This window comes from Narcine bancroftii, chromosome 3, assembly GCF_036971445.1.
Source record: "Narcine bancroftii isolate sNarBan1 chromosome 3, sNarBan1.hap1, whole genome shotgun sequence".
NCBI classification, from domain to species: domain Eukaryota; kingdom Metazoa; phylum Chordata; class Chondrichthyes; order Torpediniformes; family Narcinidae; genus Narcine; species Narcine bancroftii.
This window is the reverse complement of record NC_091471.1, coordinates 229,705,441-229,724,752: the sequence shown is the minus strand read 5'-3', so window position 1 is coordinate 229,724,752 and position 19,312 is coordinate 229,705,441. Positions and strand designations below refer to the sequence as shown.

Sequence of the window (19,312 nt, the reverse complement as noted above, 5' to 3'; positions counted from 1 at the left end):
GCCCGTGGTGCGCGCCACGTGGGAGGATTGAGTGAGGAAGAAACCCCCGATGGTGCCATCTTCCCAGGGCTGCCCAGCCACATGGCGTTACAAGCGGGGCTGGTTTGCCCTGAGCGAGTGCGCCACCACAGGGGTATATTATAGGACACCAAAAAGGATAGGGAACTGGAAGAGCAAATGTGCAGGGAAATATCTGAAATGTGTCGTAGAAATAGGGTTGTGATAGTTGGGGATTTCAATTTTCCTAACATTGATTGAGAAACACAATCAGTGAGAGGGCAGGATGGCTTAGACTTTGTACAATGTGTTCAGGATTGCTTTTTATAGCAGTATGTTGAGGTGCCTACTAGAGGGGAGGCAGTGTTACATGTATTGTTAGGGAATGGAATAGGGCAGGTGAGGGAAGTGTGCGTTGGTGAGAACTTTGGATCAGTGATCATGGGTCCAGTAGTTTCAACTTCAATATGGAAAGGGATAGGTCATGTCCAAGATTGAGTGGGGGAAGGCTAGATTTGAAGAAATGAGAAGGGATTTGCAGAAAATTGTATGGGCTGATCTTTTTTCTGGAAAGGATGTAGAGGCGATTTGGAGAGTATTTAAAGAAGAGATATTGAGAGTACAGGATCTTTAAGTACCAGTCCAATCAAAAGGCAAGGCTAAAAGCTAAAGGGAACTGTGGTTTTCTGGAAAAATTAGGAAGTTGGTTCAGGATAAGGCGGGGGGGGGGGGGCATTTATTAAATTTAAGAAGCAAAAAATGGATGTTGTATGATTATTACATAGATTGCAGAAAAAAACTCTTAATAGGGAAATTAGAAAGGCAAAAAGAAGGTATGAGGTGTCAATAGCTGATAAGGTAAAAGTGAATCCTAAGGGTTTTTACAGATATGTGAATACTAAAAGGAGCGTTAAGGATAGAACAGGACCGTTGGAAAATGAGAGCAGTGAACTGTGCGAGGAACTGTATCGGATGAAAGAGATATTAAACGATTTTTTTCTCATCTGTGTTCATGAAGAAAAACGACATTGAACTATGTGAGATAAGTGAGGCAAATGGCTTAGTTATGGAAAAGATAGGGATTAGGAAAGAGAGGGTTTTGAAGCTGCTAGGGTCAGTAAAAGTGGATGTCTCCTGGTCCTGATGGGATTTTCACCAGGACGTTAAGGGAGGTCAGGGAGCAAATAGTGGAGGCACTGTCAGTGATTTTTCAACAATCACTGGAGGAGGGTGTGGTGCACCGGGATTGGAGGTTGCTAATGTAGTTCCGTTGCTTAAAAAAGGCATGAGGTGTCGGCCAAGTAATTGTAGGCCTGCAAGGTTGACTTCGGTGGTAGGGAAAGTTATGGAGGGTATTCTTAGAGATGGTGTGTATAAATATCAAGATAAGCAGGGATTGATTAGGAGCACCCAGCACTGGTTTGTGAAGGGGAGGTCATGTTTGACGAACATTGTTGAGTTTTTTGAAGAAGTGACAAGGTGGATGAAGATAGGGCAGTTGATGTAATCTATCTGACTTTTAGCAAAGCTTTTGATAAGGTTCCACATGAAAGGTTAGTAAGGTTCAGTTTCTAGGGATTAATAGAGAAATAGTAAGATGGGTTCAGAGGTGGCTAGAGGAGAGACTGCAGAGGGTCATGGTGGACAACTGTCGGTCAGGATGGAAGCCTTTGATGAGTGGTGTTCCTCAAGGATCGGTGCTAGGTCCCCTGTTGTTCATAATTTATATTAATGATTTGGATGATGGGGTGGTTAACTTCGTAAGTAAATACGCAGGCTATATGAAAATAGGGGGAGTGCTGGATAGCGAGGAATGTTTTCAGGGATTACAGAGGGATTTGGTTTGCCTGGAAAATTGGGCTGAAAGATGGCAGATGGAATTTAATGTAGAGAAGTGTAAGGTGCTTTATTTCGGAAAAAATAATCAAAATATGTAGTAAAGGGGAGGACATTGGGGAATGCACAAGAACAAAGAGATCTTGGAGTTATGGTGGAGCATTTCTTGAAGGTGGATTCCCATGTTGACAGGATGGTTAAGAAGGCAGTTCGTATGTTAGCCTTTATAAATCATAGCATAGAGTATAGGAGCTGGGAAGTGATGCTGCAACTGTTTTAAGGCATTGGTGAAGCCAGGTTTGGAGTATTGTGTTCCGTTCTCATCTCCAAATTATAAGAAAGATATAGATAAGGTGGAGAGGGTGCAGAGAAGATTTACAAGGATGTTGTCTGGCTTAAAATACCTAGAGTACAGAGAAAGATTGGTTAGGACTTTATTTATTGGAATGTAGATGGTTGAGACGGGATTTGATAGAGGTGTTTAAAATTATGAAGGGAATAGATAGACTAGATGCAAGTCGACTCTTCACCCTGAGAGCAGGAGAGGTAGAAACAAGAGGACACAAGTTGAGGGTAAGGGGCAAAAATTTTAGGAGAAACATTAGAGGATGCTTCTTCACTCATAGAGTGGTGACTGAATGGAATAATCTTCTGGAGGAAATAGTTGAGGCAGTCAATTCTTTCATTTAAGAGGAGGCTAGATATATACATGGATAAGAGGGGGGTTAGAGGATTATGGGTGGAGAATAGGCGGGGGTATCTAGCGGAGTTGTTTGAGCGAACTTGCATGAACTTCAAGGGCTGAGTTGGCCTGTTTCCATGCCATAAACTTATTTGGGTTAAACTTCCTGGGATGATACTGGATGTCGTAGCTGTACATTGCCAGCTCGACTCTCCAGCACAAGATCTTAACATTCTTGATCTTGCCTTTGTGGGTGTTGTTGAACATGAACGCCACTGGTCAGAGATGAGGGTGAACCTGCTGCCGGTCAGGTAGTGGTGCCAGTGATGGACCACTTCCACAATAGCCTGGGCCTCCTTTTCAATGGCAGAGTGCCCTAGCTCGGAGCCATGGAGGGTCCTGGAAAAGAAGGCAACTGGGTGCTCCCCTTGGTTGAGGGTAGTGGCGAGAGCTACATCAGAGGTATCACTCTCCACCTGGAAGGGGGAGTCCTCGTCTGAGTCTGCGATGCCCTGCCTGATGCGCATGAATTACGTCTGCGCCTCAACTGGTAATGGAAATCTTGTGCCCTGGGCCAGTGGACAGACCTTGTCTGAGAAACGGGGAACCTATTGGGAGTAATAAGAGAATAAGCCAAGGCACCTCCAGAGGGCTTTGAGCATAGGGGGGAGGGGCAGCTCCATTAACGGGCGCATCCATTCTGGATCTGGGCTGATGACACCATGTGCCATGATGTACCCCAGGATGGCAAGGTGGGTGGTGCTGAACATGCATTTCTCCTTGTTGTATATTAGGTTCAGAGCCTCAGCCGTCCGGATAAATTTCTCTAGGTTGGCATCGTGGTCCCGCTGGTGGTGGCCACAGATGGTGACATTATCCAGGTACAGGAAAGTCAGCTTGTGCCGGTCTATCATTCGATCCACCTCCCACTGGAAGACAGAGACCCCATTCGTGACTCCAAACGAAACTCAGCGGAACTGGTACAGGCGCCCATCCGCCTTGAATTGGTATAAGGCTTGTCCCATGGGTGGATGGAGAGTTTGTGATAGGCTGACTTCAGGTCAGTTGTGAAGAAGACCCAGTAACAGGTTGACCATGTTGGCTATCCTTGGTAGGGAGTAGGCCTCCAGCTGGGTGTACCTGTTGAAGGTCTGGTTGTAGTCCATGACCATCCTTGGCTTGCTTCCCCCTTTGACAACTAGGACTTGGGCTCACCAAGGGCTTTTGCTGGGCTCTATGACACTTTCCGCCAGAAGTCGCCGCACCTAAGCCTCGATAAACTCTGCGGCTTCTGGCGGCTATCAGCTTGCAGTCTGGTGTGAGGTGTGAGAAGAGGGTGGAAGGGGAGATGTGCAGCATTGAGAGGCTGCACGTTGGCCGGGGCTGGTTGGATGGTGCACTGTGGAGCACGAGTGGAGGTAGTGGCCCCCCGAAGATGAGGGTTACGATCTGCAGGTGGCATTGGAAGTCTAAGTCCAGGAGGATTGGGGCGCAGAGTTTGGGCATGACCAGGAGCCTGAACCCAGTGTATGTCTCCCCCCACCCCCCCCCCCCCCCACAGTCAGATTGGCAGAGCATTACCCGAGGGTATTGATAGTCTGGTCCTTGGTGGTGAAGGCGATAGAGAAGGTGGTGGGGTGGATCTTTAGTTTTAGTGAGTTGGCCACGCTCGGGTGAATGAAACTCACGGTGCTGCCACTGTCGATTAGGCACTTTGTTACCTGTCCATTGATTTTAACGTCCATCATGGAGCACCTGAGGTCGTGGGGAATGTCCCTGATAAGTGTGGTGGCTGCTAGAAACATCTCGGGGTCTAAGTCATAATTTCCTGATGGTAGAGGTGAGGTGTGGTCGTTGGAGTCTACTGGAGACATCGTGAGAGGTGAGTGTCGACCGGTGATGCTCTCCATAGTCATGGGGTGCAGTGTGCGGCAGTTAGTGACGTCCAGAAGCATGGGGTGCATCAGTAGGGTGGCCTGGTCAGTGCCTGTGTTGACCACATCATTATCGCTGGAGGCCTGGGGGGGGGGGGAGCCTCGGTGTCAGTGGCGTCTACGCCTGTCTGGCCCAAGATGGTGGTGCCACGTAGAAGGGTGAGGCATGGCCAGCCTTCTTCCCCAGCTGCGCTCAGTGCATTGGGGGAAGTGAAGTCATGCCGCTGGGTGTCGGGGAGGGCAATGTCATCACAGCCGACGGAAGTGCCATCATTCCATAGACCAGAAGTGATGTCGTTGTAGTCTTTGGCAGGCAGCACTGACGAGAGCGAGGACTGGCCCGGGCGCATAGCACGCATGCAGCAATCATTGCCAGCGAGGCCGGAAGTTGAGTCACCGAGGCTGCAGGGGCAAAGGCGCCGCCTGGCAATCGCACTCAGCGGGGGCTGTGAGGGGGGGAGAGATCGTAGAGGACCACTAAGCTGATGGCTGGCTTTGAGAGGCACATCTTGGCAAAGTGACCTTTCTTGCCACATCTTGAGGAATACTGGGTTTTGGCCAGCCAGTTTTGGTGCGATCGACGATCAGACCCACACCTGGACCCACAGTACTTACAAGGGCAGTGGGTGCCTGTAGCTGTGAAGTTTTCTTCCCCAGCTTGATCCAGGGCTATAGCAGCCAAATGTGCTGACCATGAGGAGGCCTGAGGAAGCCTGGAATTGAAGGCTTTCAGTGTGCAGGGCTGCTGCCTCCACGGTTCGGACTACCTCCACTGTTTTGGCCAGGGAGTAGATATTTTCTTCCAGCAGCTTCTGCCTGGTGTCCCTCAGAGATAGGTGTCCCTGATCAGTCACTCGACCTCCCCTTTGCTTACCCCGAATTCAGCCAGACAAGGTCAGGCCAACTGACACAGGGCTCCCAGGTAAGACTTGGCCGCCTCCCCGGGTTGTTGGGCTCGGATACTCAGGAGGTACCTTGCAAAGACCACATTAATGGGAGGCTTATACATGGCCTCAAGGGTGTTCATCGTCTCCGAGTACCCAGTGCAGTCTTTGAGAGCCTGGAATGCTCGGGGACCCAGCTTTGATTGGAGTAAGATGAATCTCTTGATTGGAGTCCACGATGTCGTCAGCGTGAGCTTCCAGATCTCGAAGTGTGTTTGTGCTTCCGGGTGGCGTGGGCCGATTTCGAGGCTCCCAGCACTCAGGAGCTTTTCCATAGCAGCTTGTAAAATTTATGCCGAATAAATTGTGGTGCGCTGTCAGTCAGAAGCAAACACACAGAACCAAAAGACTGTACAACAGGCTTTATTCAACATAAAACTCCACAGAGCCAGCTGTAAGATTATGCTACTGTGAGCTCTGAGAGTGACTTTGAAGGACCAACTCAGACTTGTATCCCGGAGGGTGATTGACACCTGACTGGATGGGGCTTGGTCCATTCAGGTCAGCTGATTGAGAGCTGGCCAGGTGTTGTCTTGCCCCCATGCTCTTTTGCAGGTACAGAGGTTTCCCCCTGTCCCCTGCAGTCAGCCAGTGGTGTACCACCACAGCTTTCCTGAGTGGAGTTAGTCCAGATGTTCTTCATCAGACTCCTCATCTATTCCCTTGCCTATAGATCTGGACTGTGATGGAACACTCTTCCCTTCCCCAGTTGGAATTACTCCATGTGTTCTACATCCGACACCTGATCTATACCCTACCTACAGGTTAGGGGTCCAAGGGACCACTCTCCTGTATTGAGGGTGTAGTCCAGCTACTCTTCATCCAACACCTTATCTACACTTCACCTACAGGTCAGGGGTCTAAGGGAACACACTCCTGTTCCCTGGGTGGAGTTAGTGCAGGCACTCTACATCCGTTACCTTATCTGTTCCCCTCCTACATGTCAAGGGGCCAAGCAAACACTCTCCTGTTCCCTGGGTGGAGTTAGTCCAGCTGATACTCTGCATCCAACACCTTATCTTTCCGCACCTCAGTAGTGTGAGGGAACACTTTTCCCTTCCCCAGGTGGAGTTAGTCCATATACTCTACATTCAGCATCTTATCTGCCTGATGTCAACAAGATAGTAGTGTTACAGAACACTCTCTAATTTCTCCAGTGGAGTTAGTTCAGGCCAGGGCTTTCCAAAGTTTTTTGTTCACAGGACCCTTTTGGGGAGCACTTGGAAATCATGGAACCCCATAGTATGATCCGGAAAACGACCAAAAGTAAAATGGCATCAACTGCCAGTTCGAGCGTGGTTGAGTCTAATTTGAATTAAATATTATGCAGTGTTTGCAAAATTTTATTTATTCAGATTTGATTATTAGTTTCAACTGAATATTAACCAAATTGCAAATACAAATATCATTGATCTCCCAGCCCCAAATCCCCACCACCACAACCTTCCAGAAGAGGGTTTCCAACCTGTCCCCAGTTTCCCAGAGGATGGATCTCCAACAACTCTGATGTGAGTATCCACTGCAGCCCCAGCTGCAGCAAGTGAAGCTCCTCATGCCTCCGATGTGGGTTTGGATCCCAGATCCTGCTGCCCCCAGGCCCATCACTAATCCCTGTCCCAGCCAACCAGGTGGTGGAGCCACGTCACCTATGCCGGTGACCCCGAATGCAAACATATCATAGCCCTCCATCGCCTCTATCGACTCAGGTCCCGGTCCCAACCAACACCATTCTGGCACTCATGCCGACTCCATCAACAGTTTCCACACCAATCCCAGTGAGAAGCAGAGGATGGAGGGAGCAAGTGAGTGAGTGAAAGGGGAAAAGAGGGAGTGAGTGAATGAGAGGAGGGAGGAACAGAGTGAGCGAGTGAGCAAGTGGGAGAGAGGGACTGAGTGGGTGAGCGAGAAGGGAGAGAGGGATTGAGTGAGTGGGAGGGAATGATTGAGTGAGCAGGGTGGAGAGAGATAGTGAAGGGGAGGGAGGGAGCGAGTGAGAGCAATGGGGAGAAGGAGGCAGTGAGCAAGTGAGTAGGGTGAAAATGAGTGAGTGAAGAGGGAGGGAGCAAATGAGCGAGAGGGGGAGGGATGGAGTGAGTGAGAGGGAGGGGACATAGCCAGCCTCGTGCCAAATGGCATCTTGTGGCTTGACGTCTGCACTGCTGATGTCATCAGGCCTTAAGATGCCATTTTGTTAGCATTGAAGCAACTGTTTAGAAACTCAGGGAAAAAGGTAATTTAAAATAAATAACAGTGATTACAAGTTTTAGTTAATACTACTGTTAAGAGCCCAGAGGACCCCAAAACCTAGCAGCAATAGATATTCACCAAGACAAATGGTTACTTAAACAAAAGTTGCTTTTAATTACCTTTAAACATGAAAACAGAATCACACTTTAACTTATTACTACTGACTTAAATAACCTAACTTAACCCACTTCTAATTCTAAGCACAAGTATATATAATGTGTGTGTAAGTTCAAAAAGGTTCTTTGATTCACAGTCCAATCTCACTTCTCACTGGTTGCAGGCAATTCTTATACTGTGGACAGAATTTAACATTTATTAAGTTCACCAGGCTTTGATGCTTGAAAGGTAAATGGTTACTGCTCAGGAAGGTTCTTGTCAGTTGTCAGAGAGACATTTGTTGAACATTTACTTCCATCAGCCACTTCAGTGTCTTGCCGAAGAAACTTGCCCCTTCATGGTTCTTCAGATGATAACCTCTTTCTTTCAGGTCACCATAGAGTTCCCTTTTGTTTCTCTTATTTCAAGTGAAACATTAGATAGTGAGTCCTCTCCTCTTGCATGAACCACAAGGGATTTTTCCAGGCTGAAATAAGAACTCACAACCCATCTTCCAAATGGGGTTTTCCACAAGCTTGCTAGCTTATCCTGTTCCAGTCCCACCTACTAGTACCACTGTAGAAGTGATCTGTGTGTGTGTCTCTCCCTCACACACACACACAAGAGAAAACCTGTTTTACTCTCTATGCTTGCAAAACTACATTCCCCTCTAAGAACAGCAAGTTTCCTTCCAGACAGTATATGCCTCTGACAAGCTCTTTCATCTGTTGCCTTTTTGTAAACAACAATCCATTAGTGGTCTCCTGAGCACTCTACAAAGCTCTTGCAAAGGCTGTGGGCCAATATGTCTAGCATTAGCAGTGCTCCAGTATTTCAAATAAGATCTGTTTTAAAGTGTTTGTATGTGACCTACTCTAACAAACCTCTCCCAATCTATTCCCCAAAAAACATATCTATATACTTTGTCACACTACCCATTCCTTCCATGGAACACCTACGCCTTTCTGCAGAGCCTAGTTTGGGACTCACTGGATGAAAGCATCAAAGTAAATAGACCATCCACCACACAGAAATACTTCAGTAGGAGAGAGTAAAGAGCACCAAGTCAGTGGCGTCACTAGGGTTGGTGTCACCCAGTGCAGTAACTCATGGTGTCACCCCCCCCCCCCCCCACCAACATGGACCTTCTCCCATTCCAGACCATACAGAATCTTTTGTCATGTTTTTTGTAGTAATGTTACTCATAAATCGTAATTCCCGTGCAGGGACTACATTGTCAAGAGAGGATTGCATTCATTTCTGGTTGCCTCGTTACAGGAGGGATGTAGATGCTTTGGAGTGGGTGAAGAGACTAGGGGGGGGGACTCGGTTAGTGTAGTGGTTATTGCAAAGCTGTTAGAGTGCCAGCAATCTGGACTGTGGTTCAAATCCCATGCTGACGGTAAGGAGTTTGTAGTTCTTCGCTTGTGTCTGTTTGGATTTTCCCCAGGGGCTCCAAATTCTTCCCACCCTCCAAAGTGAACAAGAGACTGCAGGTTAATTGGGTAGCACAGGCTCATGGGCCAAAAGGGCCTGTTACAGTGCTCCTAGTCTAAATTTAAATAAATAATTTGGTTCAGAGAAACACTATCAGCTCTGGTTGTATCAGTTAGATGAGAAGAAACTTGAATCTCTGAAATGAGAGGGTTAAGGACACATCTTTGGCTTGGCTTCGCAGACGAAGATTTATGGAGGGGTATGTCCACGTCTGCTGCAGGCTCGTTGGTGACTGACAAGTCCGATGCAGGACAGGCAGGCACGGTTGCAGCGGTTGCAAGGGAAAATTGGTAGGTTGGGGTTGGGTTTTGGGTTTTTCCTCCTTTGTCTTTTGTCAGTGAGGTGGGCTCTGTGGTCTTCTTCAAAGGAGGTTGCTGCACGCCGAACTGTGAGGCGCCAAGATGCACGGTTGGAGGTGATATCAGCCCACTGGCGATGGTCAATGTGGCAGGCACCAAGAGATTTCTTTAAGCAGTCCTTGTACCTCTTCTTTGGTGCACCTCTGTCTCAGTGGCCAGTGGAGAGTTCACCATGGAACACGATCTTGGGAAGGCAATGGTCCTCCATTCTGGAGACGTGACCCACCCAGCGCAGTTGGGTCTTCAGCAGCATGGATTCGATGCTTGCGGACTCTCCCTGCTCGAGTTCTTTGATGTTGGTGATGAAGTTATTCCAATGAATGTTGAGCATGGAGCGGAGACAGCGCTAATGGAAGCATTCTAGGAGCCGTAGGTGATGCCGGTAGAGGACCCATGAGTCAATAATCCCCCCTGTATTAGATGAGGGGCTTCCCCTTAGTCTCAACCCCTGAGCCCAGTAATGGGAAGACTCTAGACTGTGGTCCTTCCCTGCAGTGCCCTCGCGTTAGCTGCACCAAGCCTCAGTATTTCCTCAGTACGTACTCCTGCAGCCTGGAATAAACAAGTGAGCTGCTTTCCTGTACTAACATCTCCGTGTGCTTAAAGATCAAGAGGTTTCAGCCTGACCAAAGTACATCTTTCACCGAGCTGATAGTCCTCCAGCAGTTCTGGATGTTGGACTCAGTGTGGGTCCCTGGGAATAGCCTGTAGATCAGTGAGTCCTCTGTCACGCTGCTGCTGGGGATGAACTGTGACATGGACCATTGCATCCTTCTCCACACACTCTTCACGAATCTACATTCAGCAAAGAGGTGGGTGACAGTCTCCACACCACCGCAGCTGTTCCAAGGGCAACATGTGTGGTAGGCGATGTCCGGTTGTACAAGAAGGATCTGACCGGGAGGACACCTCTCACTGCCAGGCAGGCCAAGTCCTGGTGCTTGTTTGTGAGCCCTGGTGATGAGGCATTCCACCAGATGACCTGGACAGTCTGCTCAGGGAACCAACCCACTGGATCCATCAAGTCTTCATCTCTCAATTTCTGCAGGATGTTCCGTGCTCACCGCTGTCTGATGGCCTTGTGGTCAAAGGTATTGTTCTGAGAAAACTTTTCCACAAAAGGAATAGATAAGATGGAAGCAGAAAGGCTGTTTCCAGTGGCAGCTGACACTAGAACTAGGGTCAGAGCCTCAAGATATGAGGGGAGTAGATTTAAGACAGGGATAATGCATAGAAGTGGTGGAGGAACTCAGCAGGTCACAGAGCATCCTTGGAAAGATAGGCAGTTTACATTCCAGGCCTGAACCTTCCAAATTATGCCAAAAATCAGGCAAACATGCAAATTAGGTTGAATCTCAGAGGAGAAAGGAACAAAAGAGTATTCCAGCAGGGTGAGGTGGTTGAGGGCTGGTCTGGAGCAGAAGACAAGATGAAAGATACCAGGACGCTCCCAGTTGGGACCCAGCTGGAAGAATGGCTTTATCTTTGTATCCACATTGAGTGATACAAGGGGATGAGACACAGATTTCAAACACAGCTGCTTTATTTCATATAGACCCAGGACATGAAATTCAATTCCTGTCATTGGATGGCATGGTTAGTGAAACGCTATTATAGCACCAACAATTGAGGTTCAAATCCAGTCCTGCATGTAAGCAGTTTGTACGTTCCCCCTATGATTGGCAGGTTAATTGGGCAGCATGGGTTTCATGGACCGGAGAGCCTTCAACCGAGCTGCATTGTTAATGTTTTAAAATATATAATCGGAGTCACTAACATTGACAGAGAACATCCATTCACCTCCACTTCCTGCCACCTTGGAAAAGCAACCAAGATATTAAAAGGCTCACCTGGGGGGGTGGGGAGTGGTGAAGGGGAGGGTTGTGGTGTGGCGTGATGGTGTAGTTTGGAGGTGTGGAAATATGCCTCTCCCAGCAGAATTAATTAAAATCTGACTCAAAATAGAATTTTTAAATTTTTCTTAAATTTAAAGGCTTTATGAACTGTGTATCAATCGACATACAATGGGTACAAGAAAGGGAAAATAACAAAGAAAACTACTGCTAAAGAGGTGAGTATTGCTGAAGAAGTTGGGCCTTCCTTGATAATGGATTCTTGGGCTCTATTTCTCTCCCTCCTCGAGTCACTTGTGCTATGATGGCAAGAATTAATGTGACTCCATGCCTCCTCTCCAGGGAGCAGGTGAAGATGGCACTGGAGCCCAGAAGAAGATCGTCAAACTCCAGACATGTAGAAATAACAGCATATGCGCAAAAGTTCATGCATGCATGTTTTCCTATGGGGAACAGCAAAATCTACCAAGTCACTGGTCACTAGTGTTGCTAGTCAAACTCATTTACATCCACTAATTCAAATGGGTATTGTTTCAGCTCGTTCTTCAAGCGATTCAGAGGGACAAGAAGAAGATGAACAAGATGCAGAGAGAGAAACTGTGAGGGACTAGGAGTAGAATTTGAAAAAGAAGAAGCTCAATTAGTCCAAGGGATTCAAGCAAATGCATTTTAAGAATCCTGAAGCTAAGGGTGTATCTCAAGGTTGCATGACCTGGTGAAGCCCTTCTTGCTTTTAGGGCAGGATTCACTAAAATGTGGCCTGGATTGCAGTATCTAGAATATGAAGAAAGATTGAGTCGACTGGGTCTTTATACATTGGAGCGTAGAAGGTTGAGGGGGGATTTGATAGAGGTTTATAGTATTATGAGGGAAATAGATAAAGGAGAGGTGAATAAGCTCTTCCTCTTGAGGGTAGGAGAGATTGGAATGAGGGGTCATAAGTTAAGGGTTAGGGGAAAAACTTCACAAGTAACGTAAGAAGAAGCTTTTTCACTCAGAGAGTGGTGGCTGTGTGGAATGATCTTCCGGAAGAGGTGGTTGCAGCAGGGCCAATTTTGTCATTTAAGAGGAAGTTGGATGTGTGCATGGATGTGAGGGGGTTGGAGGGTTATGGGCAGGGAGTAGGTAGGTAGAAGTAGTGGAGTTCACTTAAATTGGTGTGGACTAGAAGGGCCGATATGGCCTGTTTCTGTACTGTAATTGTTATATGGTTATAAAACTAAAGGTATGGAAATTCAACAGCAAACTTCTATTCTTAGTTAACAAATGCAGTTATTGTCTAAGCAAATGAATATACAATTTTTATCTGTAAGATCTGATGCCAAAGCACAATTTCAATATGTCAGAAATGAAATGAAAAATATAAAAAAGAAATCGCAAAATATACTGAAGTTGTTGATAAAGTGAAAATACAAGTTCATAAGATTGAAGGTGATATTGAAGATTATCATTATGAAGTAGAACAATGTAAAGATACAGTTTACAAACTGGAAGATTCTTTTATGGCTTGGGATGTTCAAAGGAAGGATCTTTTACAGAAGATTGATGTATTGGAAAATCATAGTCGCAGGAATAATGTAAAGATTGTGGGGCTGCCTGAAGACTTTGAAGGCCCTAATCCAGTACAACTTTTTCAAAAATGGATTCCAGAAATTCTGGGTCCTGAGAACTTTCCAAATGGACTTGAGCTGGATAGAGCACATAGAGCTAATAGGGAAAAAAACATTTCTGGGACAAGGGCTACGTTTAATTTTGATCAAATGTTTGCATTATCAAGATAAAGAAATTATATTAAGATTAGCAGTTCAAAATGCTCAAAAGCATCAAGGTCCATTGTGGTGGCAAATAATAAGGTATTTTTTAGGCAGATTTAAATATGCAAGATGTGAAAAGAAGAAAGGAATTTCATCCTGTGAAATCTGTTCTTTGGAAAAAGGGATATAAATGGTCCTTTCAATACCCAGTCAAAATTAAAGTGTTTTCTGGAGAAAATCAATCACGTTCTTTACAGATGAAGCTTTGAAGTTTGCAAATCTTAAGCAAGCTCAACATATGGATGCACAGAGCCAGACTTCTCAGCAAAATTTGACAGGTTGATTTGAGAGAAAATTGAACAATGGATGACAGAACACCAAGAGATGGTGGAGATTGATGATGATCAAGTCAATAAAGGTCTCGAAGAAGCTTATCATACTTTTAAATGAACTGCTTGATCAAAGTCATCTATATTCTGTCTGAAGTAGGCGGACTTTTTGCCTTCTCCTTCCATAGCCACGTGCCACCTTGTGGTGAAGGCCACTTCCCACATGGTGGAGGGAATTAGTACTGATTTTATCAATTTTTTTTGTGTTTTTAATATTTTTTTCTTTGGTTTGGAGATATCAAATTTAATTGTAAGTTTTATCGAGTGGGAGTCCAGTGGGATGGGTGGCAAGAGTTCTCTGGTGTTTGGACCCAAGTAATAGTGGATAAAAATCAATTAAAATTTGTAATTTTGAATATAAATGGGCTTGTATTAAAAAATTGAATGTTGATATTGCTTGTTTTTTTACAAGAAACACATTTAACAGAAAAAGAACATCAAAAATTAAAGAGATTGGGTTGATCAAGTGGCAGTTTCTTTGTTCAATTCTAAAGCAAGAGGAGTTGCTATTTTGATTAATAAGAAATTACCTGTTAAGATTCAGTCTGTGGTTATGGATCCTACTGGGAGATTTGTTTTGGTACATTGTCAAATTTATTTGGAGATGTGGACACTTATGTCTATATATGCACCCAATGTGGATGAGAGATTTGTTCATGATTCTTTTATGCATCTTGCTGAGGCACACGAAAAGAATTTAATTGGAGCAGATTTTAATTGTTGCCTTGATCCAATTTTGGATAAATCACAGAAATCATCAACTAGGACAAAAACTGCAAAAAGGATCTTGACTTCGATGAAGGATTTAAATTTGATAGATGTTTGATGAAGGTTGAATCCAAACGAAAGGGATTATTCTAATTTTTTTCTTACAGGCATGATTCTTATTTGAGAATAGATACGTTTTTAATGTCGGTGCAGTTACAAGGAAGAGTTAAGCATGCAGAATATAAAGCTAAGATTTTATCTGATGTCGAGTATAATTTCTGAAAAGGAAGCATCGTCTTATAGGTGGGGATTTAATTCTACGTTGTTTAAGAGTAGATTTTTTTAATTTATAAGGGAACAAATTGAAGAATTTTTAGACATTCTAATTCTGTAAATAATAAATTTATTTTATGGGATACTTTTAAAGCTTATTTTAGAAGTCAGATGATAAGTTATTCAGCAAAAATTAAGAAGGATTATGTTAAAAAATTAGATTGAAGAAAGAAATAGAAAATTTGGAAAAAAGATTTGCACAAAAATCCTTTGAGAAAAAAAGGGAAAATTTAATTAAAAATTTTTTTTAATTATAATTCAATACAGACATTTAGAACAGAAAAAAATATTTGAGAAAACTAAAGAAAAGCATTATAAATTGGGGGAAACAGCTCAAGGTTTGGCTTGGCAATTAAAGACAGAACAAACCACGGAAAATTAATGCTATTAGAAATAATTCTAAGATTGCTTACAAACCGCAAGAAATAAATGACTCTTCTAAAGATAATTTATATAGATCTCAGTTTGATATAGATGAAGTTAAAATTGATACATTTTTATCTAAGATTAATTTTCCTGTTTTGGATTCGTAAGGATGGAAATATTTGTATGCTCCATTTATGTTGAGAGATTATTGAAGTTCTTAATTTTTTGAAGTGTTAAGTCACCAGTAGAGGATGGGTTCCTGTCTGAATTTTATAAGAAATTCAAAGACATATTGACACATCCTTTTATGGAGGTGTTGAAACAGGTGATGGTAACTCATTCTTTACCAGAGTCTTTTTTAAATGCAATTATAACTCTTATACCTAAGAAAGATCAAGATTTTTTGGAAAACTGAATCATATAGGCCAGTGGTTCTGAACTTTTTTCTTTCCACTCACATACCACTTTAAGAATTTCCTATGCCATAGGTGCTCTGTGATTAGTAAGGAATTACTTAAGGTGGTATGTGAGTGGGAAGGAAATCACTGCTCAAAAAGAATCACTGCTCTAGACCCAATTGTTACTGAAATATTTGGCTTGAGAAAAATTGTCATTGGCCCATTTCCTTTGGAATTATGAAACTGTGGACTTAATAAGTCAATTGGGTATGATTAAAACAGTGGTTTTCAAACTTTTTCTTTCCACCTACATACCACCTTAAGCAATCCCTTACTAATCACAGAGCACCTGTGGTATCGAGAATACTTAAAATGATATGTGAGTGGAAAAAAAAGGTTGAGAACCATAGATATAGGCCAATATATTTATTACATGTTGATTATAAAATTGAAGCTAAGGCTTTGGCAAATAGAATGACGAGATAATTACCATATGGATCAAACTGGCTTTGTTAAGGAATGCCATTCTGCTGATAATGTTGCCAGATTGATTAGTTTAATACATATGTTTCAAAAGAAGGGTGATTTAGCAGTAGCAGTAACTTTAATGCTGAGAAAGCCTTTGATAGATTAGAATGGAATTATTTATTTAAGGTGTTAGAATAAATTGGTATTGGATCTATATTTATTAATTGGGTTAAAACTTTATAAAAATCCCTCTGCTAAGGTTGTGACTATTGGACAAATTTCTTCTGCTTTTCTATTAACTAGAAACAATAGACAAAGATGTCCATTACCTCCTGCTTTGTTTGTTTTAGCAATTGAACCTTCAGCAGAGTTAATAAGACAAGATTCTATTACTAAGGGTATAAAAGTCAGTCAAGAGGAATATAAGATTAATTTATTTGCTGATGATATTCTGATTTACATTACAGATCCTATAAGTTATTTGCATCAATTACATACAAGATTAGATGAATATGGTGAAGTATTAGGTTATAAAATTAATTTGGACAAAAGTGAAATTATGTGTTTGGTTAAAGGAGATTATACTCAGTGTAAAGTATCTGCCTGATTTAAGTGGCCAAGTGATGGAATTAAATATTTAGGGATTAAAGTTGATAATGATTTAAATAATTTATATAAATTGATTTATTCACCTTTTCTTTAAGAATTATTTAAATAGTGGAATGATTTACTATAACTTTAGTAGGTAGAGTTAATTGTATTAAAATGAATATTTTTCTAAGGGTTCAGTATTTATTTCAGTTAATTCTTTGTTGGATTCCTCTAATTTTTTTTAAGGATTTAAATTCAAGTATTAGGAAGTTTTTGTGGAAAAGGAAAATGGCGAAAATTTGTTCTTAAAAATTGACTTGGAAATTTCAATTAGGATGTTGGCAACTTCTCCATTTTCAGAATTATTATTAATGGGATGTTTGATTTGAATAAATTTCCAAGCTGGATTAAAATAGAATGGAATAAAATAGGAATTAGAGATACACCTATTTTGAGACATTTGATTGAATTATGGAATAAAATAAATTATGATATAGGTCAAAAAATTTATACCTCATAAAATATATTAAAGTGGTTAGTATTAAATTTTGATTGACTGTGCATCAAGTTGAATTTTTACGACCGGCTTTAGCTGATTATAGGAAATGCATAGTAATTACTTGGAAGTCAGATATGGATTTAGGGATGGAGAGGTGGCATGCTGAATTGTATTAATGTATTCCACTTGAGAAAATAACATAATCTATGTAATAAATATAATTTTTTTCTTGAAAGTATGGAGTCCATACTTACAACATGTTGGTTGAAGGTTTAAGAGTCTCTGGGGGGAGGGGGGCATCCCGCTGGTAACCCTTAACTTCATTATTATATGTAATGAATTAATAATTGTTACTGATATTCTCCTTGTTTCTGTTCTTTTCCTTTTATCAGTTTAGGATTAGTAGGTGGGGTGCTGAGGATGGGAGGGATGAGCATGGCTTTTTTTTTAATATATGTACATGTATTCTTTCTATGTATACTTTTATTCAATATGGATATGGTTTTTAAATTCTTAAAGTGTTAAAAAATTTGAAAAGACTCCTCCCTCCCCAGACAAACTCCCTTTACCCTCCTCCCCATGGAAAAGAAGATTCACCAGTGTGAGATCACACACCACCAGATTCAAGGACAGTTTCGTTCCTGTGTTATCAGACTCTTGAATGATTCTCGCACGTAAAATAATGCTGCTTTTGCCTTGTACCAATTGATCTGTTTCTGTAACTGCACTCCTGCACTGTGACTATTTGCTGGACTATGTACGGCATGTCTAGCTAGACTGCTCCAAAATAGATTTCCTCACTGCACCTTTGTACATGTGTTACGTGCTCCCATTTTTCAGTTCATTTTCATTTGTGTGGGACTGCCACATGAAGGGAAGAAATGTAACAAAACCCTGTAGTCTTTAGAGAGTGACTGTGAACTGACAGCAGGCTGAAGACAGCATGTTCTTAAATTGGATACATCTGAAGGGAGAGGAAGTATAGGTGGAGAAACCATGTGACCATCAGATTAAAGAAACAGTACTGAGTTTACTCAGGGGAATTTTCAGGGTACAGTGCTGTGGAACAGAGCTTGTGTGGATATAGACAAACTGTCTAATTTCCCCAAGTTAGGCAGCAACTGAATGGATACAGCACATGTAGTCAGATTTGATCACCAGCTGAATCCCTTGCCACACTCAATGTGGACCCGCCGGTGCATCTCAAGGTTGCATGACCTGGTGAAGCCCTTCTTGCTTTTAGGGCAGGATTTACTGGTGGCTCTGCAGGTTGGAGATCTGGGTGAAGCCCTTTCTGCATTCAGAGCAGGTGAATGACCTCTCCGCGGTCTGGACTTGCTGATGGGGTCAGCAGGTGGGTGACCTATGTGAACTCCTTCCTGCGCTTGGAGCAGGTGAATTGCCTCTCCTTAGTGTGGACCTGCTGATGTCTCAGGAGGTGGGAGGACCAAGCAAACCCCTTTCTGCACTCAGGACAGATGAATGTCCTCTCCCCAGTGTGGACCTGCTGGTGGATCTGCAGGTGGGAGGAAAGTGTGAACCCCCTTCTGCACTCAGGGCAGGTGAACAGCCTCTCCCCAGAGTGGACCCACTGGTGGGAGACCTGAGTGAATCCCTTTCCACACTCTCCTCGGTGTGGACCGGCTGGTGAGTCAACGGGTTGGAGAACCGGATGAAACCATTTCTCCACTTGAAGCAAGTTAAGGTCCTCTGCCTGGTGTGGACCTGCCAGTGGGTCAGCAAGTTGGAGGACTGGTTAAAGGCCTTAACGCACTTGGGGAAGATGAATGGCCTCTCCCCAGTGTGGACTTGCACTGTTTCATGAACTCACTTGACCTTTTAAAGGTCTGCCCACAGGCGGAGCACTGAAACAGGTTAATCGCTGTGGAGGCAAGTGGGTGTGACCAGGAGATAAATCAATGCAATTCTGCCCCAGGGTGCACAGTGCCTGATGAAGTCTCCCAGAGAACTGGGCAATGGGTTAAAACCACCCCGAGGCTGGGACCAATGCCGGGACCTGGGGAGAAGCATCCTCTAGTTGAGCGTTGCAAGCCCTGGAACTATGGGAACCTTCCGTTCTGGGACCTAGTGCTGCACTCTGTTCCCGGCACAAAATTGCCTTCAGTCCCCAACAAGCGCCTTTCCAGGATGCATTGCCAATTTCCCTGGTGCTCAGAATGGTGGCTGTGGAGACCTTTACTGAGTGCGGGGCATTGTGGTCAGAGAATCCTCCAATGATCAAGCACTTTGATGGCAGCCAACAAAATCCCACCTTGGAAATACAGGTGGGAGAGTGATGGGCAGATACTAGGAGCTGGGGCTACCTTTGTCACACACGGGCTGATTTAAAATCCAAGTGAG

The 19,312-nt window shown here is 43.7% G+C and overlaps 1 protein-coding gene across 1 annotated transcript; it reads right to left on the bottom strand.

Moving 5' to 3' along the window:
• Nucleotides 1-18,314: 18,314 nt before the first annotated feature.
• Nucleotides 18,315-18,982, bottom strand: LOC138756759 (zinc finger protein 239-like). Its single transcript, XM_069923143.1, has 3 exons — nucleotides 18,895-18,982; nucleotides 18,783-18,833; nucleotides 18,315-18,676 (listed from the first exon to the last, which is right to left on the bottom strand). The coding sequence occupies exons 1-3, from the start codon at nucleotides 18,980-18,982 to the stop codon at nucleotides 18,315-18,317; spliced, it is 501 nt and encodes a 166-aa protein (XP_069779244.1).
• Nucleotides 18,983-19,312: the final 330 nt, after the last annotated feature.

Coding starts and splice junctions, on each gene's coding strand:
- LOC138756759 (XM_069923143.1), bottom strand. CDS start 18,982: ATGCTTCTCCCCAGGTCCCGGCATTGGTCCCAGCCTCGGGGTGGTTTT. Junction 18,834..18,894: donor GGGAGACTTCATCAGGCACT/GTGCACCCTGGG, acceptor TTGCCTCCACAG/CGATTAACCTGTTTCAGTGC. Junction 18,677..18,782: donor GCAGACCTTTAAAAGGTCAA/GTGAGTTCATGA, acceptor ACCCACTGGCAG/GTCCACACCAGGCAGAGGAC.